At 43.7% G+C, this 27,463-nt stretch overlaps 1 protein-coding gene across 2 annotated transcripts in view; it reads right to left on the bottom strand.

Annotated features, from left to right (window-relative positions):
- Nucleotides 1-12,947, bottom strand: part of PITRM1 (pitrilysin metallopeptidase 1) — a 49,543-nt gene extending 36,596 nt beyond the window's left edge. For both annotated transcript variants that reach the window (XM_074985010.1, XM_074985012.1), the window contains exons 1-11: nt 12,792-12,947; nt 9,934-10,036; nt 6,527-6,633; nt 5,591-5,742; nt 4,995-5,109; nt 4,821-4,917; nt 3,999-4,159; nt 2,727-2,853; nt 2,002-2,090; nt 1,178-1,306; nt 474-587 (exon numbers count right to left, since the gene is read on the bottom strand). In XM_074985010.1, the coding sequence (XP_074841111.1) occupies nt 474-587; nt 1,178-1,306; nt 2,002-2,090; nt 2,727-2,853; nt 3,999-4,159; nt 4,821-4,917; nt 4,995-5,109; nt 5,591-5,742; nt 6,527-6,633; nt 9,934-10,036; nt 12,792-12,838 (1,241 nt within the window). In that variant the 5' untranslated portion in view covers nt 12,839-12,947. The remainder of the gene's footprint in view (nt 1-473; nt 588-1,177; nt 1,307-2,001; nt 2,091-2,726; nt 2,854-3,998; nt 4,160-4,820; nt 4,918-4,994; nt 5,110-5,590; nt 5,743-6,526; nt 6,634-9,933; nt 10,037-12,791) is intronic.
- Between the last annotated feature and the right edge of the window lie 14,516 nt (nt 12,948-27,463).

The following is a 27,463-nucleotide window of genomic DNA, read 5'->3' as shown; positions in this document are numbered from 1 at the left end:
TCAAGTGCCACCAATTTGTTTCCATTCTGGTTTAGGCAGAGCTCATCCTTCCTGTATAAGCTTCCACTTTCCCAAAAGTTATCCTAGCGCCTAATAAATCTGAATCTGTGTGTGTATAAACACACACACAAAATAGTAATCATAAATAAAGACATGAACATGAATTACAATATTGATGAAGCACTGATCCTTAACCTATTCCAGACAGAATAAAACAGGTATGAAGAGGATATGGTGCCATTTAATGCAACAGCACTATTAACTCCTAAATATTATGGTGAGGGACATATACTACTTAGGTATTTAAGGAAGTTATGTGGGGGAGGGAATAAGATTAGATCTTAAGAGTACTGAAACACTAGAAACTTCTACTCTATTGTAGTTTCCATTCATTAAAAATAAAAAAAAATTTAAAAATACAATTCTAGAAATGGCTTAGCCTAAAAATGTTTCAAAAACTTAACATTACTCACTCAATAACTTCATCTACTGTTTTAGCAATAATTTGTTTGACTGTTTCAATGTCTCTCTCAGCAATTCCCTGTAGGCCTACACTGAAGTAAGCCCTTCTCGTGCAGCCATTAAACCTACAATTTAAAAAAAAAAATTATTCCAGTGGTCGGTATTGAAACTTTTGCAAAGAAACACAGAAATGTAATAACCAGCTAATAAATCACATAGATAGAATTTACAAGATCTAAACTAATATGGAAAAGAAAATAAAAAAGACAAGAAACCAAAATCTTCAGCTGTTTTTCAGTTTCAATAAGAATGTTATCATATGTTAAAAAATATCAGCCACAGTTCAAACTAGAGAATAAAGTACAGCTACAGAACCAAAACTAAATAGGAAGGATCAAATCATCTTGGAATTAATCTGTATTTGTACTTTCATATACAGAAGTTATTGAAAAAATAAAATGGTCTATGTGCGTATCTCGCAAGATCATAATTTGCAGTTGAAGATACTTCACTATTCCACTATAAAAAGTGTAAAATACAACAGAAGATTCTTGTATAGAAAGAGCATGCAGAATTACAGTTGGAATTTATTTTTTCACCACCTATCCTCTGGTTTATTTTTCATAAAAAGGACATAATTTTATAACAAGAACAATATTAATGTTATAGAATTATAGTTATTAAATGGCAATGCAAAGTGAACTGTGACACTTACCCAACATCAGGAGAAAAGTCTGTACCAAGTTTAGCCTCAAGTAAGGCTTTGTAGAAGGGAGAATTAGGTCCACCAACCAACAGGGAAGACAACAGGTTAAGCGTGAAAGTTTCAAACGTATCTGTAATACTAAGGAAGAAAAGAAAGGTTCAATATTGCAACATGGTGACCTTTCAAATGGCATAGTGGGGTGCTATGTATTATAGTCAAGTTATTGTTGGTATCACACTGCAGGAGTGCTTTTGTTTCTGGGGGGAGGAGGAAGGGCAAGAGGAGAATGTGTTTTTTTAAAGTCACTGCTAGTTCTGTATACATAGCCTGGCATCCTAAAGCCAAATTGGGTTCCTTCCACCTGCTACATCGCTGCCAATCGCAAAGGTTTTAAAGGCTGAATTAGGGCCTGAGGTATATCTGGGCAACTCCATTACATTCAGTAAGTTTGCAGAGACCCAACCAATTAGAATGCAGCGAACCACTGATCTCTAAGCACTGGTCCACAAAACTGATATTGGCTCTTTACTTCCACCTGCTAAAGTGGAAAACCATTAAAAATACATTTTTGTTTTCTTAATATTAAATATTTTAGATTAGTAATTAATGTAATTGTCACAAGGACATTACTTAATTGGAAAAGAAAGAAGTGGGAGGGCTGCACAATTGTCAATTGGATGCGACGTGACCCACACCATGAAACAAGCATGAGAATCCTTGTAGTAAACAATTCTACTGAGGTATGCTCATTGTACAATTAATTGGGATCTCACTGACAATTTAAGCGAATGAATATGATTCTTCTGCTGTGATTTCATTTTCAGTTCACTTACTCTGTTAACAGGAAGCTGACACTGACAGCTGTCTGCTTTGTAGGGTCTGCAGCAAATGAATCTGAGCCACATTTCACATGATGCTCTCTCTGTCAAGCATAAGTCAGTCAGTACCTACTGGCACTAATATTATTTCACACAGTAAACATAAACAGAAGTTAATACATAATTCGTGTTTCTATAGCCTCTTCCTTCCATGTATTTTAATACACTTTATAAATGACTCAACCTGTAAATTCATAAACACATAATGCTTGCTTGTTATCATTCACATAAGCTAGTTAATATGTCCACTACAACTAGAAAAATGAAAAAGAAAAGGCAGGATTTCTTTTGTCCTAACTTCCATCTCATTCAACCCTGGGATTTGGTCTAGAGAACAGGGCAAGCTTCTGGCAGAGCTAGGACTAAAGCCCATAACTTAACCCCATCTTTTTTCTATCCACTGCTAGACGAACAATTCTCTTGTAAGTGAATACAATGTCATTGTCTTCAAGAACTGAGGGACTGCGGAGACCCTAAATACAACAGGATACAGATCCTAGATGCCAATCATTTAAATTCATCACAAGACAAAGCCAGTTTACACTTTAATAACCCAACAAAGTATGTGAAAGTTCTATTAAAAAAAAAACCAAACCAACAGTAAGTTGACTAGCATTCAACTTTTCAATATTTAAAGTACTGTAATAAAAAAGCTGGTTCTGTATTTATCTTTTACTTACAGACTTAACCCATAGTTGCTGTACTGGGATGGCAGTATTTGGCTCAATTCTATGAAACTTAGTCAGTGCTTCTTCGTGAATTTGTTTCAAATGTTGCTCCAATGGGAAGTTCCCATAAGTGAAAAATCTGCATTTTAAAGGTAGGATTAGGATTTAATTGTTTGGTCTGCATACACAATACAGTAGCAATGAAGTCTGCATTGCATGCATCTCTTAGTGAGTTAGTTACATTAGTTAAATGCAGAAATGAATGTGTCTTTATGGCCCCCAAACCTGTCAAGAATGCCAACAAAATTCTGCCACAGAAATAAAACTAACACACACCAATCAAAGTTATTCAGAGATGAAGATCCCATGCTACTTTCCAGTCACTATTTCATGCACTGAAAGCAAGAGCACTAAAAGGCAGCTGCTAGTTTGTAGGACAATCATACAATACTTGTGGGAAAAAAAGTTGCGCATCCAAACAACCCTAATCCCAGCAGACAAATTCCCAAAACACTATTTTTCTAAAACAGAAGCAAGGTTATTTAGCACCTTGCATTACAGATAAGATCGTGCCACCTTTGCCTCAATGAGATTACAGTTTTGGTTTGTTCTTGCAATTGGCTCCACTGAGGCAGACCCTCGCAAGGAGCGTCATTAACTTACATGGACCCTATACAAGCTCTAGGAGCTGCCTATGTAGAGCATGTGGATGATTAAGAACTACATACAGATGCATTTGAAAAAGCAGGATGGAGAGAGAAACAGTGGGCTGAGAGATAAGCACTGAAATAGCTTAACTACATTTCTCATGAAAGATCTTGGACTGACAGCCCTCTAAACTGAATTCCTGTTTATCCATAGAATTGGTTCAGAAAAGGCAGAAGCAATACAAGCTTCCCCACTAATAACCCTTGATTCTATCTTAAGGAATCACCTTTAAATCTATGCTTAAAGTCAATTATTAGCGTCTACACACGCCTTGCCAAATATACCAATAAAGTTAATGCCTGAGCAATGTGAACACCTACCAGTAGGAATCTGACACCATGACCTCATGTCAGACAGGCCACTGAAGAGCCATCAAATAACATCTTTCTGTGACTTCCAACACTGGCTGGATTTGAATGAGTGACAAAAATTAAAGAAAAAAATCGGTACCCATTTATCCATTTTTAGGGCCTTACAATTTTTCGCTGCACTGCAGTAACCACTAATTCAAAGTAAGCATACACATGGCTAACCAGGTGTATCACCTAAGAAGTCATCAACAACAATTTAAAGTACCTAGCATTGCTTGGATGATAATGAGTAGCATGGAACTCTTTAAGCTGTTCAAATGTAAGGTCAGGAATACTTAATGGGTCTCCACCAGATATTACAGCATAAGTGTGATCAGGAAGAAGTTTATTCTGTAGGTGTTGAGAGAATATCTTCTCATTGTCTGTCTTAAAGAGGAAATATTACATTTTAGGAACCCATCAGAAAAAATTTTAAGATGAAAAATATTGAACAGTAAGACCTTATCTTACAGTTCTTACTATAAAAGTAATTTGTACACAAGCATGTCATTTAACAGTTGCATTGACTTTAATGCAAGAATTTTTATTAATAAATTGCTGTCTTCATTTAATCATGACTAACAACCTATTTCTATCACACTATAATTCTTACCCTGGCTCGAAAGTCAGGACAGCAATATCTACTATATAATTAGTGCATTTATACAAACTAGGAGGTTGCACCCCCTGCTCGCTATGCTCACCAGCCCCTACACCCTTCTCTTCCTCGGAGGTCAGGGAGCTACACAGCCACTCCCGGGCCTTCACAGACTGCACCCTCCTCCATCCCCCAAAGGCCTTGTCCCCTTTCCCCACCTCTAGCCCCCACGCAGCAGAATGATGTGATGAGGTCATTCTGTTGCCCATGAGGGGAAAAAAGTTGTGAGAGAGAGATAATAAGACAGTCAATTATTATTGAGTGTAGAATGCTAACATTGGAAAGATCAGATCTATTAATACTCAGTAAAACCATTAATTGCAATTTCATCTATTTTAAATTATTAATAATGCACCCTTTACAGTGTTAAAAATAAAAGCCAGAACTTACAAATGCCCCTTTCATTTCATTAAAAACAATTCCTTTGAAGATGAGTGGTGTCTGAGGATCAGTTGGATTCTCATGTTCTAGCCTCCAACCTTCTTGCCTGTCAAAATTTCAAAGTTATAAGCTTATAAGTCTTAGCTTTTTGATGTTTATGCACAACACCTATACAAATCTTACCAGAAATCTTCCTGTCGCAAACACGGGAAAAAAACAGCATCCAAATACACAGACAGGAGATTCTGAAAATCCTTTGGATTTTGTGTTGAAAATGGGTAGAGTGTGTAATCACTGGCTGTATACAAAGAAAAAAGTAATCACCAAGGTAGTTTAGGAAGTTTGCAGTGCATATCCTATACTTATTTTAAGTTCTATTGTCCAAATTAACTGAAACAGAATAGAACCTCACTAATTTGCACACCCAATAACTTCTATAGACTGGGGACAAACCATTACACTCTTCAGAAAAGATGTAATACCATAATAAGAGCACACATCAGTAAGATAGCATCTGTTCTTCAAAACAGCAAAGAGAACATTTATTCATATACTACAAAACACTGAATAATAGATGAAAGCTCATCTATACTTGTCAAATTAACAAACCACACTTTGTGAATCAGCACCATCTTGCTTATTTGCTTACTAGTTTACAGAAATCAGCAATAATTTTTAATAGTTATAGCACAACAAAAATAAACATGAAATTTAGTAAGCAAGTCATTCTGATAATATAAAACATAAATTAACAATATTACATGTTATCTTGAACTTACCTGTGAATGCATTCATGAAAGTGGACAGTGATCTGTTTAACATTTTAAAGAAAGGATCTCTGCAAGGATACTTCTGAGAACCACAGAGTACCGTATGTTCAAGGATATGTGGAACACCAGTATTGTCCATTGGGGTGGTACGAAATTGTACACTATAAAAGAATGTAACACAATGTTTTATAACTAGGAGAAAGCCCTTTTTTTTTTTTGTTTTGAAGTTGAGCCTTATGTGAAGGTTTACATGGTTCAGTAACTAAAACATTCTTCTAATACTGATAGAGCTGGGAGACAAGAATACCATTTCTTTCAAGGTGAAACCACCAAGATCACCAATGGAGGACTTTTGGGGGCTTGCCAGGAGAATGCAGACCTTTTGGATGAGATATGATGGTTTTCCCAATGTCTGGTATACAATATGACCACAAATGGTTCAGCAAACATCTTACCTAGCTAAAAGTGTTGATAAAACAGTTACAGTAGCTGCACACAATATTTTAAACACATGCTCCCTTTTGACTGTGACTATAGCAATATTTGTTACTAATCTTACTTTTCTTTAAGCCTTGACTATATGTGAAAGCTGTATCACTCAAAAGTTAAAAACAGTACAACTCTTTGTGCAGAAAATCTTAAAATCATAAGAAAATCGTATACCATTTTTTCTCATTAAGGTAAGCAAACAACATAAGACAAACTGATAAGGCATCCCAAAATGGATTTGATAGTACAAATTTTCCTTACTGAAAAAATAAACTCATTTCACTAATTGAAAGACAGAGAAGAAATTAAGTTTTACGACAGTTTTGGTAAAACAGGATTTTTTTTTTTGTTAAATCTTGCAACTCTGAGCTCTTTAAATAGAAAGCATTAGTAATGTTCAATTATTATGATTCTGATTGGGAGGTGCTTTATAAATATTAAAACTAAAATGAATACCTGAATAAATTATTGGAGTCCTCACGTGCCACATGTAAATATTTAGCTCCGGTGTTCTTATGGCTAAGCTTCACTGCAGTTAGGAATAGTTCAGGGACAGCTGTCACCTATATTGGAAGTAAACCTCCATGTTAATATTCTGATAAATTCTATACAAAATAATTTGTGAATACTATTAAAAGAGCCAACTAGTACCCGTTGTGCATCAAACTAATAACTAGAAATAAATTGGAAAAAATTAAGGTTATAATAGAAAGCAAAAGCAAAGAAATCCATAGGGAAGACTACGCCACCACATAATTCAATATTTTATTAATAATGCTTTGAACGTGTCTGATTTTAACAGTCATCCCTCTATGTTCTACATGCAAGTATTACCTTCCTTGTCGTTTCTCTTTCATACTGTAAATCTTTTATTGATATTACAAAAAATCAATATTTTTAATAAATTATTGAGGAATAATTTTAAAATTCTGTTCTCATTTGCTCAAATGGGCCCTGTTATATATGCTGTCACTGACATTCTATAAATGATTTTGCAAGCCCATTGAGTACTTGGTATACCTCCATATTTCTGAGACTTAGATTAAGCACATAGGTCCCCATCCTGAAGCTGCATGTATGCATTGCTGCTGGTCCAGAATAAGATGGGGACAGCTCAGAACCCCATGCTAAAATTTTTCAAGTGCCACTGCCACATAGAGTCTGATTACGATCAATGGGACTCTAAGCCACTAAATTTCATCCTATTTCAGGATCAGAGGCTAAGGTGGTAAATAAAGCTTAGCTGGTAAATAAAACATAAGTGGTGCAAGCCTATTTTTTAGCAGATAGTTTTCATATGTTGAATACAATGTGACTCCAGGAAAAGGAAATTACAGTAAAACCCCAAGTTACACGGAGGTTGCATTCCTGAAACCCCCACGTAACTCAAATTTTCATGCAAGCTGGTGTGGGGAACCAGGAACCTGCCTACTGCTTGGTTCCCTGCTCCCTGACCTTTGCGGGACCTGGGGAACTGACCCACCAGGACTGGTCAGTTTCCTGGCTGCTTCTCCCTGCCTTCCCCCAGCTGCGCAGCTGGGGGAAGGCAGGGAGGAGGGGCTAGCTGCCCCCAGGCAGGCTGACAGCCGCAGAGCAGCTTCAAGTTGTGCTTAACTCACGTTAAAGTGAGTTACGTGCAACCTGAAGTCGCATATTTTGTGGGTTTACTGTCACACGCTTACCCCCAGGGTAGAAATTATAGTTGTCTCCCCACTAGGAGCCAACCACACTTGTCTCATACAGGAAATAATTTTTGAACAATTTGGCTACTTTTATAAACTGTAAGTGAGCATAAGATTAAGAAGATATTGCACTGTACTAAGATTCTGGGTTTTACTACTTGCTTTAGCAGAGCTGAGCAAAATACGGTCCACAGGTCAGATAGAGTGGAGCCTCAAGTAGGCTCCCTGCCTGCCATGCCCACCTCACACCACTCAGAAAAGTGGCTGTGGGCTTTTCAACAGCTGGAAGCGTAGGGAGCAGGTAGAGAAGGTTCACTTACTGCCCCTGTCCCCAGCACAATCCCATGGGCTGGGTTATGGCCAGTAACCAGTAAACAGAAGCTTCCTGTTTGAACCACAGTCAGAACACAAAACACCCCACCACACCACCACCTTCAGGTTCAAGGTTATTCACAGTGCACATGGCCTGTCCAAGAAACCTGCTGGGCTACTAGTCAGAAGTCACCCAGATAAGTCTCCTGGCCAGAGCCTGTTTCTGGCACCCCAGACTCTCCCCTCCCCGCAACCCTCTGCCCTCCAACTCCTGCCCCACTACCCCACATAACCCAAACCCTCTGCTCCACCTCCCACACTCATACCCCACATAACCCAAACCCTCTGCCCCACCTCCCGCACTCATACCCCACATAACCCAAACCCTCTGCCCCACCTCCCGCACTCATACCCCACATAACCCAAACCCTCTGCCCCACCTCCCGCACCCATACTCTCTCGCAAACTCTGCACCCAATCCCCTGCCCCAGGTCTCAACTCCTTGCTGCCCTAGGTCACACCACAAACCGCAGCACCCTACTCACCCGCCCAGGTCACAACACAAACCCCTGCACCCCATTTCCCTGTCCGATGTTAGAACCACCTACTTCACTGAAACTCCTTCCCAGCCCCAACACCACCCCTGCAACTAAATCCCTTACCCCAGGGATGGGCAAGATCCAGCCTGCAGGCCAAGCCACCATTCTGGGCTGCAGACCGCCTCAGGCACAGAGCAGACAGTTGTGGCTTTAAGTGGCTTCCTGTTCCCCCATAGCTCTCTATTCCAGACACTGGGGGGGTGGGCTTTGCATGGTGCTCCTGCCCCCTTGCAAAATATCTCAGCTCCCTTTGTAAGTTTCCCTGCATCACTAACACTCCTGCCTTCACTAAGGCCTTGTCTACAAACAAAAGCTCATATCCCTCTTAGTTAAAGCTGTACCCCACCCTGCCCTAGGCCACAACTCAAACCCCTGCACCCCCTTGTGCCGCCAGACCTCTGTCCCAGGTCACAACCTCCTCTTGCACTCAAACTCTCTCCTGGACCCCACATCACCTCCTATGCCCCAAACCTTATGCCAGGCTCCCTTCTGCACACAACCTGCATCCCAGACCCTCACCTCCTCCATTAATATGGAAGAGTGAAGCCCTTGACTACTTTCCAAATTCTTTGAGTAGTTCCACATCAAAAATTATTGCCCCCCCGTGCTTTAGCATAGATCACTGATTTTGGCCAAGTTACTTTGAACTCTGTGTGCTACAGTCTGCCCATCTGTAATAAGGGGCTAATGGCACTGACTTCCTTTAAATGGTTATTAAGTGAAAAGATCTAGCTAAATATTGCTACTTCTATTACAATAGTGTGTGTCTCCAATCTATGAAGAGTTACTATTTTTAAAACAACTTGCAAAAACAAATAGTGAAGAACACACTCTGAAATGCAAGCACTCACAGCTGATTGAATGTTTAATATTTTCAATGGTTTAAGTTTCTTCTCCCACGTTTGTGACACACAGTGGCTTGTGCATAAATTCTAGCAAAACAGGGATCTTCTTTTAAAGTAGACATTTTGCATTAGCATTGTCTAGAGATTTTTATTCACAATCTTTTATCCACTTCTTTTTGATATTTGAAGCATATATGCAAATACCTGACAAATCTAACTCTATCTCAACTGCTGCATGGAAACATCTTACACAAAGTCCTGGTCTATCCCATGAAAGCTCACGACCTAATAAATTATTTTGTTAGTCTTTAAAGTGCTGCTGGACTGCTTTTTTGTTTTATAGTATATAGACTAACAGCTAGATCTCTCTCTGTTACTTTTCAAGGTGCTCACACAGAGATGGAGAAAAAGATTTACAGATTTACCTGATTTACAGTGAACCCGTGGATTTGGTCTCCTATCTTATATTGTAGTGTTCTTTCATTTGCACATCCGCTCCTCCACCTCCATGACTTCCGATTCAAAGTCCTGGAAAAAAAAAACATTTTCTTTTTGAAAAAAGATGCAACCACAGGAGTAGCTGTCTCTGAGTGAACGAAAAGGTACCTTATTATAAACATGGGCCTCGCAGATGGTGGGGGGAGGTAAAGAGGGCAACTGGCCCAGGGCCCTGTGATTCAAATGGCCCTGAGGTTCCAGCTATCACCACTTGTACTATGGCAGCTGCAGCAGCCAGAGCCCTGGACCTTTTAAATAGCTGACAAGAGCCCTACTCTGCTCAGTCCCAGTGGAGCTGAGGGCTGGCCGGGGAATGTGGGTAGGCTGACTACTTCAGCCCCGTGTCTTCCACCCAAGGCCCTGCCCCTTCTGGGAACATATAACTCTCCCTCCTCCCCCGCCTTCCCAAGGGGCCCACGTCTACCTATATTGAGCTGATTTCAGGACTGGGCCTAACACAAAATAGGTAAAGATTGGTTAGGATGAGCATCTACTTTAGGGTCTTGTCTATATTGGGAAAATTTCAAAACAAAAATTACATTCCCACCAGTTCAGCAAAGCCCTAGTATAATCAGCAGTCTTGAAACCAGACCCAGTTTTACCTTTGTGGTAGTTAGGTCTGTTTTATTTCTGAACTGTTAGGAAATTTGGGGGATGTTTTTCCAATGTAGACATGTGCCAGAATTATACAAAGTTTTAAGGAAACGATGAGAGGACTGGAAAGAGCAATCAGCATCATTAGGTTATGTTGCATTGATCATAAGTATAGAGGTAAAAGATTTCACATCAAGTTACAGTCTTGCTGGGGTAACAGGGAAATAAGTTCTGGAGAACAGAATGGAAAAGGTTTTCTGTGAGGACGATATTGGACACGTAGTTGGGAAGGACAGTTGGCAGGCAGGGGAACCTCTGAAAGACCCAGATTATGGAGCATGACAGAAAGGTACTTCCCTAGCAGAGTAACAGTAGCCAGTGAAACGATATATATTGGTGTAAGGATGGTGTCTGTGTAAATGAAGACAGGCAGTGCTATCAGAGTGTGAAGTGTGAGGGGAGCATATCAGAGGACGCCAGGACATTAGGGTGCATACGGATGAGGGGAATACAGAATTTCTGGGGGATAACTGGAAGTTTGGTACTATAAGCACACAAACTGGGGGGTAATACCAAAGGGTTACAGTATGGAATAATATTGTGGAGTGGAAAAGGATCACAGGCACAGACGCATGGGGGAACAGAGGAATTGTGTGCATAGGGAAAAAAGTGAGTGTGCCAGGTACAAGCCTGGGCAGAAAGTGGCTTATGTGGGAGGACATCTGCCAATGAGAATATGGAAGAAGATTGAAGGGCTGGCAGAGAATATCAGAGAGAGATCTATGGAGGAGAATAACGTGGGGGAGTGTGGGAAGAACAGGACAGGGTATGGGATGGAGACCAGGGGAATGTGTGGGGCAGAAGCCTGGAGAGCATGATATGCTGGATATGCAGAGAACAGAGAAAGGCATCTGGAGAAAATGACACGAGGATATGCAGCAGTGTTCACTGTAAGCTGTGTGCTCCTGCAACCACCCGGAGAGATTCAAATGCTACCCAGCTGATTAGCAGTGTCCTAAGCTAGGTTTTTGTGTTCTCTTGGTAATTCACACTCACATCTCAGTACACACAAAAATGTGTTCTTCACATTGACAGAAAAGATTAAAAGGAACACTGCTGTGGGGGAGATGGGGAAGAGAACGTTACGGCAATTGTGGAGAGGGCTGGGAGAAAAGAAGCATACAGGAGATGTGGGGAGGCTGGGAGAAGGTGGAGAGTATGGAAAATGCAGGGAGCTGGATGAAGGAGGACTTGGGGTAGACTTACAAGAGATGGCTGGAGAGAATGCTGCTATAAGGGTGGTAAGGGAGGACATGGCAAGCTGCAGAAGGAGACAGCAGATAGGGATGACTAGTAAAAGGAACGGGACACAGAGGATGTGCAAGAAATAGAAAGTTATGGGGTGTTAGGAAGACCTATGTGGGAAAAGGGGTGCTATGGAGACATGGAGGGGTGGGGAAAAAAGGAGGAGTAGGAAAAATGTCTGGGGAGAGGAATATTCTAGGGTATGGGAAAGTCAGAAGGGGTATAGGGTTGACTAAAGAAAAAGTGGGATGCCTAGGAAGAAGAATACTGGGTGAAAGGAAAACAACAGAGGATAGTGGCAGGGTACTGAGGGTGAAGGGGGAGATATAAAAAGTCAGGGGGGTGCCTGAGGAGAAGGGTGCAGGAGAGATTTGGGGAGGGGGAGATACCTGGGGAAATACCAGGCAGTGGGGGTGTGCCTGGGGAGAAAGGTGTGGGAGAAGGAACAGGAGTCGGGGGGGAGATGCCCTAGGAGGGGAGAACAAGGGAAGGAACAGGGAGAGGGGGCTGCCTGGGGAGAGGTGTGGGGGGGAATATGGGAAGAAGTGTGCCTGGGGAAGGGACAGGGAGCACAGGTGGGGGGTGGTGCCTGAGAGGAGGTTGCTGGAGGAGATATGGGGAGGAGGGTGCCTGGACAAGGATACAGGGGGTTATGCCTGGGGAGAAGGGAGGGATACAGAGTGGGGGGGGGTGCCTGGGGAAGGATATGGAGAAGGGTGCGGGGCAAGGGACGGGGGGCGTGCCTGGGGGAAGGGACGGGGAATGAGGGCGCCTGGAGAGGAGGGTGCGGGGGGAGGGGGAGGGCGCCTGGAGGACCAGGGCGATGTGCGTGGCCAGTGGGGAGTCGGGCCCCGGTACAACCCCTCCCAGTGCCCCCCGGCCTCACCGGCACACGCTCAGCAGCCGCCGCGCGTCCCGGTAGCGGCCCCACATGGCTCAGCCCGCGCCCGAGCGGCGGAACACACGAAAGGGGCAGGCAGGGCCACGTCCGGACCTGGCGCCGCACTCCGCGGCCTCCGACGGGGGCGGACCAGCTGCCAGGGCCGCCTTGCGCGGCCTCTCATTGGCGCGGGCCGCCCATGGCTCCGCCTCCCACTGGCTGGCTCGGGGCACAGCACCGGCTCTGTCCGACTCGGCCTTGTCTCCTTAGCTAGCTCCCTGCCAAGCGCCTCACGGCCTGTTGGGCGCCCCCTGGGGGAGCCACCTACTTCGGCGGCGAGCCCCTGGCGGCGGCGGGAGGGGCAGCGCTGGGAGGCCGGGCCGGCGGGGGCGGACCTCGGCAGGCCGCTCCCCGTGGTGAACAGCCCGCCGGGCCCGGCCAGGCCGGCCGTGACTCGGGGCCAGTGGGGGCAGGGGCGGAATGCAGGGAGCCCCAACTCCCGCGCCGCGCGCCTGCGCTTTAGCAGCCCGCCCGGCCGCTGTGCTGGGAGAGGCTGTGGGGGATGGGACAGTGCGCGGGCCCAGGCCCGTCCGACGAGGAGCTGCGTATCCCAGTGGCCACCCAAGCTCTGGTACAGGACTCCAGTGTGCGGCGGGAGGGGAGGAGTACGGCTGGCAGGAAGGGGCCGAGCCCGCTTACTTGGATCCAGCCCAGGGGAGCCTTGGGGCCTCAGGGCACGTCTCTGAGCCTGGCGCTTTCCTCCCGCCCTGCCCCCCAAGGTTGTGGGGACCCCGGTCAGTGAGGTGAATTTTTTGTTGTATTTGCTTTTCAGGAGTCAGGCCAGTGAGTTTCTTTTTTTCCCTCCTCCTACTTGTAGGTGATCCCCGACTGATTTTTCTGGGAGTCGCTGGCCCCTGACTGAAAATTTCCCAACACAGACCTACCTCGTTGTTTCCAGCGGCTGCACATATTTAATAGGTCAAGCATGTCTAGCTAAAGTTAAAATTAAAAAAAACAACAGGTTTGAGGACACTGTACTCTATCTAAACACGTGTGTCTTCTGTCTACATTGCTGGATGGGTGCTGAAGCTGTAAATTGGTCAATACTGCTAACGTATTTATTTGAAAAAAAGCAAAAATTTGGCACTTTAAATACTAATGAAATGATTTATTTGGTGATGAGCTTTTGTGGGACAGGCCCACTTCATCAGATTTATGCCATGTTAGTTTTTCCGTCTACACAGCACGGCGTCCTCTGTCCTTTATTCCCTTTTCATCAGTTTATGACAGCCACAACATTGCGTACCCCTTTGATTCCTTTCATCCTTGTTACATGACTCATCTCCCTCATCTGCCTCCCCTCTTCCTCCATGAAGGAGAGCAGCCCTACCACCCTGCTGTTCGATATTGCTTCCTTGTCTTTGTTCACCAGCTACAAAGTTGTTGGCTGGTCTTTCTGCCTCTCCCACTTTCCTTTGCCACATACTTGTTTTTCACTTTAGTTTTCTGTTATCTTTAGTTTTACTTTTAAATTTAACATCAGGAGCCAAATTCATTCCTGGGGCAACTCTGATGTGGTTAAAGAACGGGATTGAAGACATTCACTAACTCAGCTGACCAAATGTCCCTATTATTGGCAGGAGGAAATTTCTGATATTTGGCATTTTATCTTACATAGACTACTGCCTCTTGTCGCCATCCCAATTTTCACGCTTGGTATTTGCTCACTCTAGCATTAATTCACTTTATGGAACTGTGTCCTGTTTTCATTACACTGGCCTGCCTTTCCTCCCCTTCCTTCTTTCCTCCACCCTCCTTGTTTCCCTTGTTTCTTATTTCATTTGTTGAATGTTCGTTCCGCTTAGGCTATGTCTATGCTTACCAGGAATGTCAACAGCTGCTCTGTAATTTTAAGTACACCAATTGAATACCTAAAATCAATTTTGCAGCTGTCAACTTTGGTCCCTTTTCTAACTGCAGAATGTTGATTGAAGCACTCTTCCCATCAACATGCCTTAATCCTTGTGGCTTGCAAGGAATTCCAGGGTCAACATTGACTCTGGAATGTGCCGTTCTGCACTTACACCAAATGGTGCCCCAGAAGATTGTCTCTAAGCATTTGATCTTCAATGGCCAGTCTAGACCTGGCCTTAGACTATAGGTTCTTTTGGGCAATGCCTGTTTCTACGATGTGGATATGGCACCTAGAGCAATGTATTGGACTTCTGGGTACTACCAAAGTAACAGTAGCAAAATAACTGTATGTATATTATAATTATATCAAGGATTATTTTGCATATAATTTTTTAAAAATAATGTTCTTGGAATTAATGGATAAAAGGGGTAGTTTCTAGAACTCCAAAGAAATGACAGTATACACTTAATATTAATAAAATAACATTGTGAAATATTTGATTCTTATTTTCTCATTCTGACACTACAATCTTAGCATTTGACACCAGGAAAGGACATTTTTACTTTGAGAACATTACATTGACCTTACTCTCTTATCTAGTTATGTTACTTGTTCTTTGTGGTTTAGCCCTAAGCATTATCCTAATCTTATCACTGATTTCTTTGTCATTGTTCTTTTTTTTTTTTTTTGCCTGCTGTAATTTGTGACTGTGATTGTGGAAGAATACACTCTGCTTTTTTCTCTTGCTGTCTTTTTTCCATTTGGGGTGCTGGTGTTGGCATTCATATCAGTGCATTTGCAAGCAGCATATATTTCCAAACTCATACAATTTGCTAGGACAGTTTCAATGTACCGTGAGTATATCTCATATATTAATATTTTTCTTTCTCTTAAATGGAACTGAAATTCATGTGACCATTTTTCTTTATTTTTGAATTGTGTTGGTTTACTCCTGTAGAAGTAACATAAAAGTGAAAATGTAGTTTTCAGGTATATATTGTTTAATGTGCCTTTGAAATGAAGTGGTGAATTTAAGATAAAAAGGAGAATTCAGAGGAATCTCAGCCAAAAAATGTATAATAGGTCTACAGTGTATGCAACCTTAGTTCTGTGTAAAATTCATACAAAGATTTTTGAGTTATCCTGGCCAGAGTCTACTCTGTTATTTTAACGTAAATTCAGATTAACTGTATTAACTTCAATGGATTTTTTCATTGATGAAGGGTGGAAGTGGAATTTGTTCCTCAGTGTTTTATTGACCCTTTATTTTAGAAAAAACATTCTATTAATAGGTTCCAGGACCAGAAAGGACTATTATTATAATGGACTTTGACTTGCAGGCTATAGAACTAAAATAATTTCTAGAGCAGGCCAGTGATTCTAAACACCTCTGCATTCACATTCTGTATGCTATTGTAATAATCTTGGAACAAAATACATTTTTGAGGTACCATTTGAAAACTAATAACTTTCTGATCATTTATATTGTCGCATGATATATGTGAGTGATGTGTATTAAGAGTTATGACCCTAGTCTGGAATTTGAAGTGTATAGGTATGCTAGGTTATTCCTCAACATCTGTCCCTATTTGATTTAGGGATGTTAATGTTTAATCTTTTAACAGGTAAACCTCATTATAAATGGATGAGGCATACTGTTTACAGTTAACTGGTGGGGACCCTGGGTGCGCTGCTGGCAAGAGTGCTACAGCCCAGCTGGAGCCGCCCCTGTCTAGGACGGGGGACTGCTCCAACCCAGCTGGGCTGGAGTGGCCTCTTTGGCCAACCCCATCCCCCCTTGAACTGGTTAACTAATGGAATGGGATTTTACAACCTTAATTTGATTTTCCATACACACAATGACACTATCAGCACACACCAGGATTAAGACAGCAGAATGAGGGGATAGCAGGAAACAGCAATTTGCATTTCAACAAACACAAGTGGGAGAAGGGAAAGCATGGAATTTTCACATCCAGACTCACATTGGATGGTTTGGTGCAACTCCTTGGACAGCCCTGCTTACACAGGACTGGAGGAGGACCTGGCACCAGCAACAGAGTGCCCTGCTTGATTCCATGTAGACTTTCTCACAGCTTGAATAAACTTTGAGCGAAGAAGCCATTTCAAAGGTATTGCAGGTCTTTAAAATAGGGGTTCTGAACCTCAAGTAATAAGCATTGGCTCAATTGACTGGATGAAGTACTACTGTATTATACAAGCGTATAAAATCTTTTGTGAAAGCTTATGACAGGTGGTGATTAACATAACAATGAAATTTATGTATTCATTTTTTGTAATGAAATATGGATGGTTATTGATACTAAGATGTACAGCCCACACAGCTATCTACCAGTCTCCTGTGTGACTGAGCATTGTGGAATCACAATCAATGGAAACCTCATTTTCATAGAAATGCAGTGAGCTGGGAAGGACAGCATGAGGGTCATCCTATCATTTATTGAACTTCGAAGGATACAAGCAAGGACAGAAGCTGTCTTTGGCATTCACCACTAGACACACACAAAAGGACCGGAGCTCTTGAAAGTTTAGAATGATGGTTCCGTCACCTATGGGGAAATGGGCACTTGAAATATCTAGAATATTGGCAAAAAAGCTTTCTTGGGCAAAGATCTTTCACTAGGAGAATAAGGGAAACGAGCCATACATGCCAAATCTCTTGATTCTCTGGAGTTGGAGCACCCATGGAAGAATATTAGTAGGTGGCTAGCTATCATCCACAGGCAGCCAACTTCCCCTACCCCCACAGTGCTTCCCTCCTAGAGTTTCTTGCCTTCCATAATTAGCTGTTTCGTGGTGAGCAGGACACTCTGGGAGGGAGGTGGAGGAGTAGGGTCACGGCATACTCTGGGAAGGAGGCTGGATGGGAAGAAGTGAGGACATAGGGAAAGGGTGGTGTAGGTGTGAGGATGTCAGGGAAGGGATTGGGTGAAGATGGGGCTTGGAGAGCGTTAGGGAGTTGAGCATCCTGTGGGCCTGGAGGAAGCCATCATCTATAAAATCATCCACTTGCACTTTCATTGAAAGTCCTGACTGAAAGTCAACCACGTCTGGAAAGAAGAATGATTGGTGAGAGAAACCACCTTGAGCAAAGCCTGTATTGTATTAGATTGAATTTTAGATGATTGTTTTTACTTGTATTTGATTGTAACTCTTGCTAGTTTTACTCCTTTTACTTAGGATCACATAACCTATGTTCTGGGGTTTTTTTAATTTAGTTAGTTTACATTACAATTCATCAACTTTCTGACTGTGTCTATACTAGCCCAAAACTTTGAAATGACCATGTAAATGGCCATTTCAGAGTTTACTAATGAAGCGCTGAAATACATATTGAGCGCCTCATTAGCATGCAGGCGGCCACGGCACTTTGAAATTGACATGGCCGCCACGCAGCTCCTACAGACGGGGCTTCTTTTCGAAAGAACCCCAGCTACTTTGAAGTCCCCTTATTCCTAACAGCAGATAGGAAGAAGGGGACTTTGCAGTAGCTGGGGTCCTTTAGAAAAGGAGCCCCGTCTGGATGAGCTGCACGGCGGTGAGCCGCATCAATTTCAAAGTGCCGCAGCCGCCTGCATGCTAATGAGGTGCTAAATATGTATTTCAGTGCTTCATTAGTAAACTTCAAAATGGCCATTTGCATGGCCATTTCGAAGTTTTGGGCTAGTGTAGACACAGCCCCTGTGTTGGAACAAAGTCCAGACACCGAGTATGAAGCAAGCAAGAGAGTTTATTATACGCAGTGCTGGTGGAGTGTCACTTTGCTTCTTAGGCTCAGCGAACGCTGCCAAACAACAGGATACAATTGATTCTATAGGATGCTGATGGGTGGAGGGAAGTGGCAGGGGGGAGTCCTGAGCCTATTGGGTAGGTGCTAGCAGCAAGACGAAATGAGCACAATAAGCCAATAATCTAAAAACGTTACATGATGGCTACATCTACACTAGCTGAAAACTTCAAAATGTCCATGCAAATTGCCATTTCAAAGTTTACTAATGAAACACTGAAATACATATTCAGCGCCTCATTAGAATGCCGGCGGCCACGGCAACATTGACATGGCTCGTCCAGACGGGGCTCCTTTTCAAAAGGACCTCGGCAACTTGGAAATCCCCTTATTCCGATCTGCTTGTATCTCCTATTTGTATGGCCATTTCGAAGTTTTGGGCTAGTGTAGACATGGGGAGTGTCTCTTCCCATAGCTTAAATAACACCTTAGTTCTAGTACATGTGGTTCTTTCAACAAGTTACTTAAACAAAGCAGACATCAGTTGGAATTTATGTGTTAAATCAGTGATGTATCTATTGTCATAAGGATGGTGTCTTCACATGGATATGATCCATTGGTGCTATGTCTAGAAGATTAAAGCAGAAGGAAGTAAAAGAACATAACATTTGCATATTTGTTCTTTGCATCATCCTGAGCAAATGGGATGGTGCTATATCCTGGTTCTCACCTGCAGGGCCTCTTCTCAGAATGTGGTTGCCAGGGCAACTCTCTTTTCTCCCAAACTATAAGGCCTGTCCAAGCTCAGATGACCTTCCTCAGATCTTGTGGGTGAGATGGGCGGCCCAAGCAGGGGTGACTTTCCATTCACACTAACTGCTTCTGACCCATGTGTTTATAGGTCTGCTCCAGACTTGAGATTTAGAATAGGGGTTCTTAGCATAATTCCATAGCCTGCTTCAGAAATTTTTAATGCACACCCTCTAAGTAGTAACAAAGGCTGGTGGAAGCTGATATGGGGCAGTAAACAGGCTGCTTGGGCCTGAGCTTTATAACCAGGGCTGTCTAGCAGAAACATGCTCAGGGTGTGACCAGCACACTGGTAGGCCAGTTGTGTGTGATCCATGTTGGGAGCTATAGCAGCAAAGCATTGTGAGGTGCCAAAGGTTTCAGGGTTGGTGCAGTGACAGAAACCCTCACAGGTCTGAAGCTGTGCTCCTAACTGTCACCATACCTTTTAGAAAAAAAAAATCCATTCATTCTCACATTACCTAACTTGTAAGTGCTTGACCCTCGTGAATTGTGAAAATCAACAATGTGGTGGGGTCACTCAGAGTGCCAGGAAGTGGCAGCGCAGGTGCTCCCTGCCCTGGGAAACCAGCAGCTGCTGACACTCCTGCCCGGGTGAAGCTACAGCTGCCAGCACTCCTCACCTGGGGCCCCCGGGGAAGTGGCAGCTGCCGGCACTTTGGCGCAAGAGCACCGGGGAAGCAGTGGCTATGGCGCTCCTGCCTGGGACCCTGGGAAGCAGCAGCTGCTGCCAGTTGTCCCCACCTCAAGCCCCGGGGAAGCTGCGACAGCCGCCAGTGCTTCTGGCCCCAGAGCCCTGGGGAAGCAGCAGCAGCCGCCAGCACTCCTGGCTCCGGAGCCCCGGGGAAGTGAGGCCACTTGCAAATAATTGAATTTGTGAACGTGGCACTCGCAAATGTTGAGACCCTACTGTATAGGCTTTAGTGGTTGTGTGGGGGGGTGGTTTTGTGTATTTCTATATATCCGTATTGAGAGAGAGAGGGAGACTTTGGAGTGCTCTGGATTTACAGTGCAGTTTAATGCTCAAAACTTTATCTACTGTATCACAATTGTGGGAGAGGAATGTTGTTCAGTATTTCAGTTTCTCAAAGGTTCACCAGAACTCCATATAGAACTTATTATATGCTGCATACTGGTTGCATTTTGAAAAATACATTGAAACATTGCACATAGTATTAACAGCAAATGTTGAAGGATTGCAAATCTCCCACATAATATAGAGTAGAAATGATTTAGCAAACTGGCAGCATTTTATTGCTCAGACTACTGTTATCCTGCTTAGAAAATGAACTACGGTGAGCCAGGGTATGTATTTGATTTATCTAGTATTGAGTTCTTGAAATGTTACTTGTCATTTTGCCTGGAGGAATTTCCTTCCTTTTTTATTTGCTTAAGTCACTCTGAAATGTTTCTGACATATCTCTTCATTCATCCTGTTTTATTTTGGTTATGTGTGCCACCTTAGTTCTGCATTAGTAATCATTTGCCTGGGGAAGGTAGTAATACTATTGTCCAGTTCTTGTCAATATAAGAATAAAAAAAACCTCTTTAGTCTTACTGCTAATACATTTGTTGGTACCATTCTAACCTTTCTACCTGTAAGTGTCAGTAGCAATAAGGATCAGGGTCTCCATCTATGGTTCTACTTAATATAGAACCAGCTCATGGCTGTACCTGTATATCTAGAAAAACTAAACACCATTCTTTGGTGCTTCTCAGTGCAATACTTCCTCAGTGGCAAGCACTGAGTGTGGATATAACAAAAGGAAAAAAAATAAAAAGGAACAGAGCACAGCATTAGTAAAGAAAACACTTCAACAATGATTCAGAACAGCAGTGGGCAACTTAGGCTTGTGAGTGGCTCACGTGAGTGGACCTCATTCATATCAATCGGATGCAAGATTGTCATAACAAAGATGGTCTCCTCGGATAGGGTAGTTTTGCTAACTGCACTTGCATACCTAGAATTTGTGGGATGTGCCATTTGACTCATTGCATAATGCATGGCTCTTGTTGTCAATGTTGTGTGTAATCAGCACACACCTCACTTCATGTATCCTTGCTTTACATGTATGTCTCTTTAGGAGTACTGATAAGCAAAAAACCTAGGGTGGCACCCTCACTTAGAGCGTGTTAAGTACTGTTCTAATGTCCTTTCTCATACAATATCATTTTATTTCCTTGAGATACAGATTAAAGTGTACTTCAACCCAAAAAAGACAAAACCAATCACTTTGGCAAAGTAGGTCTACTGAGCAGGTAGGTATGTCTGTGCAAACACCACCCGGTCCTGAGATCTTTTCTCCAGTTCTTTAATCAATGGCAGGGGAAAGCTATTTCAGACCCTGGTTCACATCACCATTTTAGAAACTGTTCAATCTTCATGACTGGAAAAAAGGATAAACAAGTGGAGAACACTATTGTGTGATCTGTTCTTGATATTGCACAGTGACCTTCCCCCGCTGCATCTTATTAAATGTATTTTTGCTGTTGTATTTTGTTTTATTTTCTTTCCAAACTTTTAAAGTCAGTTTGATGGGACTAAATATCCTGGCATGAGGCAAGCATGCAGATTAATGTCATGCAAACAGTTCTCAGCAATGAACCTCAATCTTGATATTCTATAGCCGTTAGAAAGGAGTGTTCATGTCAGCTAGGTAGCTGGGCAGAGTGGGAAGGTATGCTCTGAGAAATGGCCAGAATGCTTCAAAAAGTGGAGGTGGGAAGAATAATATCTGCATCCAGGGACTGTAGTGCTTATATGAAGAGATAAAGTAAAGGGCTCTCTGTCTCTTTAATAGAGGGCTGGATCTGATAAGTCAATAGTACCAGCTAAACTCAGGGAAGAGAATGGAACATGTAGGAGAGGGACGGAACAGCATATTTTGAAAAGAGATAAGACCTTTCAAGATCCTGCAAATGTCCTGATTAGACTTGAAGTCTTTATCCACACGTTGGAGGGGGCTGATCTTGAAATGGGCTTCTGGCCTTCAGAGATAGTGTGGCATTCACACACCTATCAACATTGTGCCTCTTTGCCCCTTTTCAGGGGACAAATCTTCAGTTCAGTGGATTGTTTGCATGTCTCTGTCTAAGCTCCCTTATGCAGTCAGCAAAGGAGATTTCTTTTTGAGTCCTTTGATCCTTTTAAATGGTTTGTTTTGGTTGGCTGATACAAATTAGCCAGGGAAAACTCCTTTGCCTCTGGGCAGTAAGATACCATGAGATGTAGCAATCATGTCTGGCTCTTATGGTAATCTGGCTGTTACAGGTAGGTATGCAAAGTCAAAGTTGACATGGGTTTGTGCCCTGGGGAGCAGGAGGGGAGGACATGTCCTATAGTTCTCAGAATAAGAAAAAGCTTCTAGTTGCAAAGCCTTATTGGCTAATAGTTTGTCCTAGGCCTTCTTTGTGTGGGCACAACACATGGTTTCTGATACACACAAGTGATGATGAACTCCAGTAGCAATTAGAAAGAAAACAGCTTGTGCTAATTTGTAACCTAATTTTGGAATCAAACTCTGCAATTTCCATATCTTTTACTGACAGTTCTGTTGGGAGAGGCTTTCCCAACATGTGGCCCAGCCCCATGGGGCCAAATGTCTGGAAAAGCCCCTGTGCCAAGACATCTCTTATGCCTCATAACGCAAGGTCCACAGGAGTGTCCCGGCAGAACGCTGCCACTTTTCTGAGAGTGGTCTCAGAAAAGTGGAAGTGTTGTTTGGCACAGCAAGTTTCAGTCTAGACATAGTCTAACTGTCTTTCCTATCAGCACCCTCCGTTTCCATGTTATGACACACACTCCCATTCCAGAATAGTAACAGAGAGATCGCTGTGCTAGTCTAGATACTATCAAAACAAAAAAGCAGTCCCATAGCACTTTGAAGACTAACAAAATAATTTATTAGGTGATGAGCTTTCGTGGGACAGACCACTTCTTTAGATCAGATGATTGTCCCATTCCAGGCCCTTCTCATCCTATCTGCTCATAGGAATAAGGGGATTTTGAAGTTGGCGGGGTCCTTTTGAAAAGGCCCCCCATCTGGACAAGCCGTGTGGCAGCGAAAAGCAGCAATTTCAAAGAGCCGCGGCTGCAAGCATGCTAATGAGGCACTGAATATGATTTCTGTGCCCCATTAGCAATTTTTGAAATGGCCGTTTGCATGGCCATTTTGAAGATTTGGGCTAGTGTACACAGGGCCAATAAGAGGAAGCTGAATAACAAATTTGGTGGTCCTAGCTGTTACCATGTAGGAGTTCTTGAACAAACATACAGACAGATGGACTCATGGGCAGACAGATGCACACACTCTATAAGTATAATGCAAATATCATTATTGAGGACAATTGTGTCTTATGCGATCCTTGCAATTTTGTGAGGGCATTCCACAGCTTTACCATTGACTTAGCTATTTGTTAATAGGATGTTTATCTGAGAACGGATTTCAGAATTAAGTCAGAATTTTTCGCCCACAAATGTTACTCTTGCTTCCCCATTTCAAGATGTTATGGTCTTAATCCCTGGAATAATCAATTTGAGTCTTCAAATAGATAATGTGACCTGATGTTCATAATGATTACAGGCTGTCAGATGTAAAATATTATCCAAACTGAATAAAATGAAATGGAGTAGAGTTTTGAAAGAATGTCTCCAGAATGTCTGGACATATTTGTTTCATCTTTAACATGTAAGCCAAATGAAGAGCTCATTATGATATACTTACATCTTACATGAAAGCAAAATATTCTTTTTCATGTTTGTTCCTAATGAAGACCTGCCACCTCCTTGCTTAATAATTTAGGCAAACTACCATAGAAATGTCCTGTTGGAAGGATTTCTGCACACAAAAAAAGAATCAAGTTATTTCTGATCATTATAGTAGTTATTAAAACAGGATTGGATGTCATGTTTCCAGTAGACCTTTTGTCGGTAAGACCCACGAAAGCTCATTAGCTAATACACAAAATGGTTAGTCTTTAAGGTGCTACAGAAATGCTTGTTTATGCATGTATGTATGTATTTATTTATTTATTTATTTTGTGAAGCTACAGATTAACATAGCTACCCCTCTGAGACGATGATGCCAGCAGGTCCACTGCTGACTCTAGAGTGAAATTATGACCCTATTGAAGTCAGTGCGAAAACTCAATTTCCATGGAGCCAGGATTTCACTCATAATTTCTGTAATTCCAGCAGATTTTAAAATTTTTAAGCCTCACAAACTCTCCTACAGAAGGAATGATGTTATTACTTACATTTTACAGATAGGAAATATGAAGCACAGTGGCCTGGCCAACATCACACAGTGAGTTAAAGATAGGAGCAGAAATGGAATTTAAGATTCTGGATTTAGTGGCTCCTGGCCAAACACTGACACAAGATTAATCTTAGTGAAATCGCTCAGCCACTTTGTCAGATCCTGCCCTGATATCTAACTGCAACTCTCACTGAAGTCACTGCAGAAGCAACGAGGGGTCCTGTGGCACCTTATAGACTAACAGAAATGTATGAGCAGAAGCTTTCGTGGGCAAAGACACACTGCATCTGACAAGGTGGGTCTTTGCCCACGAGAGCTTATGCTTGTACATTTCTGTTTGTCTATAAGGTGTCACAGGACCCCTCGTTGCTTTTGCAGATCCAGACTAACACGGCTACCCCTCTGATACTGAAGTCACTATAGAGCAGGGGTCAGCAACCCCGGCACGTGTGTCAAGAGTGGCATGTAAGCCGATTTTCATCAGCACATGAGGCAGGAGCCCCTCCTCCTGTATGCAGCCAGGAGCTTGCCCAAAGCCATGCCACCTACGGAATAAGAAAAGAGCATCTAATGATACCAACCACCACCTAAACAGTAAAGCTCTCATCATGATGACCATTAACAACCAGGGGCTCAACACCCGTTAAAGTCCGATGCCTCTCTAACTATTTCTTTCCATCTTTCCCTGTCTAGTGTGGAGGGGCTCAGGCTGTGTCTACATTATGAGATAAATTTGAATAATTAATATTGATTTTGTAATTCTGGAATTTATAAGTTTGAATTTGACCATCCTCACTTCCCACGTGCTCCTCACAATATCAACTCATTTCTGCCACACTCAAATTAGCTAACATCGACTGTTGCAGTAGTGCATTGTGGGAACATATCCCGCAGTTCCCTCATTCCTGTAACATTCTGGGTATGCTCGCTGGTCTTTGACATCATCTTGCCACATTGCATTTTCCTCATTCCTCTCCTGATCTGTGAAAATATGCTGATCCCTGGAAATAATACAGGGACCCGCAAAGTTAGATGAAAGAGTATAGAAAAGTATAGGAAAAAAAGAATTTTTCGTTTCCCCCCACATTACATTACATTGCCAACACGGGTGCAGTGACTATATTCTCAACTGGCCATCCACTGAGTGTCCCACCTCCCATCATTGCATGTGATCCGTGAAAATAATGTGGGGGCATGGAATGTATTTTAAAGTTAGAAGAAAGGGGATAGAAAAATGTAGGAAAAAAGAAATTTTGCTTTCCCCCAGTCCATTACATTGCTGTTGGGGAGATCTTTGGCTCTCTGCTACACTATAAGGCTTCTGTGCAATGAATGTGTTCTCAACTGGCCATCCACTGAGTGTGTCACCTCCCATCATAGGCTACGTCTACACGTGCACGCTACATTGAAATAGCTTATTTCAATGAATAATGTCTACATGTCCTCCAGGGCTGGTGCCGTCGATGTTCAACATTGACGTTGGGCAGCACCACATCGAAATAGGCACTGTGAGGGAACATCTACACGCCAAAGTAGCACACATCAAAATAAGGGTGCCAGGAACAGCTGCAGACAGGGTCACAGGGCGGACTAGCGCTTCCGGGGCAACAGCTAGCCACTCCCTTAAAGGGCCCCTCCCAGACACATGCAGCCTGCACAGCACGCGGTCTGCAGAGCCATAGGCACACACACCTCAAGCGACGCAGTCATGGACCCCCAACAGCAGCAGCAGCAGCAGCCAGAGGTCCACCCAGCCACCCCTGTAGGAGCAGTGCTCGCCCTGCTCCATGCCATGCAGTAGGCAGCTGAGCACATCCTTGCCACAGAGGAGGAGCTGCCCGCAGGGGAGGAGGACGCAACCCCCAACCCTGCAGCACCCCGCCCCCCCCGCCTCATATGCCGCCGGCTGTGGAGCTACCCCACCAGCACTGACTGGTGGGAGCGGCTGGTGCTCGGAGAGTGGGACGATGACTGCTGGCTCCAGAACTTTCGCATGAGCCGGCAGACATTTCTGGAGCTATGCCAGTGGCTCACCCCCGCACTGAGGCACCAGGACACCTTCATGCGGTGTGCCCTCACTGTGGAGAAACAGGTCGGCGTTGCTGTCTGGAAGATGGCCACTCCAGACAGCTACCGATCTGTGGACCAGCAGTTTGGTGTCGGCAAGGCCACTGTCGGGGCTGTCCTCATGGAGGTAAGAGGACCCACGGGGGGAGGGGGAGGCAGCCCTGGCAGGGGAGGGCTACACACACCCTGCACACCCCTCATTGGTGCTCTCCCATGTGCTTCCCCTGCAGGTCATCAGCGCCATCAACGCCCTGCTCCTCCACAGGCTCGTGAGGCTTGGGGACCCAGATGCCGCCATCGCAGGGTTTGCCGCCCTGGGCTTCCCCAATTGCTTCGGGGCTCTGGATGGGACCCACATCCCCATCCATGCCCCAGAGCACAGTGGAGGACGCTACTTAAACAGGAAGGGCTACCACTCAGTGGTCCTCCCGGCCTTGGTGGACAGCCGGGGCCGCTTCCTGGACATATATGTAGGCTGGCCTGGCAGCACCCATGATGCCCAGGTATTCTGGAACTCGGGCCTGTGCCACCGGCTGGAGGCGGGGACCTACATCCCCCAGTGGGAGATCCCTGTGGGGTACACCACCATGCCCCTCTGCGTCATCGCAGATGCGGCATACCCCTTCCGGCCCTGGCTCATGCACCCTTACACGGCCCACCTGTCAGCCAGCCAGGAGCACTTCAACCTGCGCCTGAACCACGTGCACCAGGTGGTGGAGCGCACATTTGGGTGCCTCAAAGGGCACTGGAGGTGCCTCCTCACCCACCTGGATGAGGGCCTCACCAACATCCCCCAGGTTGTGGGCACGTGCAACGCCCTCCACAACCTCGTCGAGAGCAAGGGGGAGATCTTCTTTTAGGGCTGGGCTGTGGAGGCTGG

Source organism: Carettochelys insculpta, chromosome 2 (genome assembly GCF_033958435.1).
Source record: "Carettochelys insculpta isolate YL-2023 chromosome 2, ASM3395843v1, whole genome shotgun sequence".
NCBI lineage: Eukaryota > Metazoa > Chordata > Testudines > Carettochelyidae > Carettochelys > Carettochelys insculpta.
This window is presented reverse-complemented; position numbering and strand designations above follow the sequence as displayed.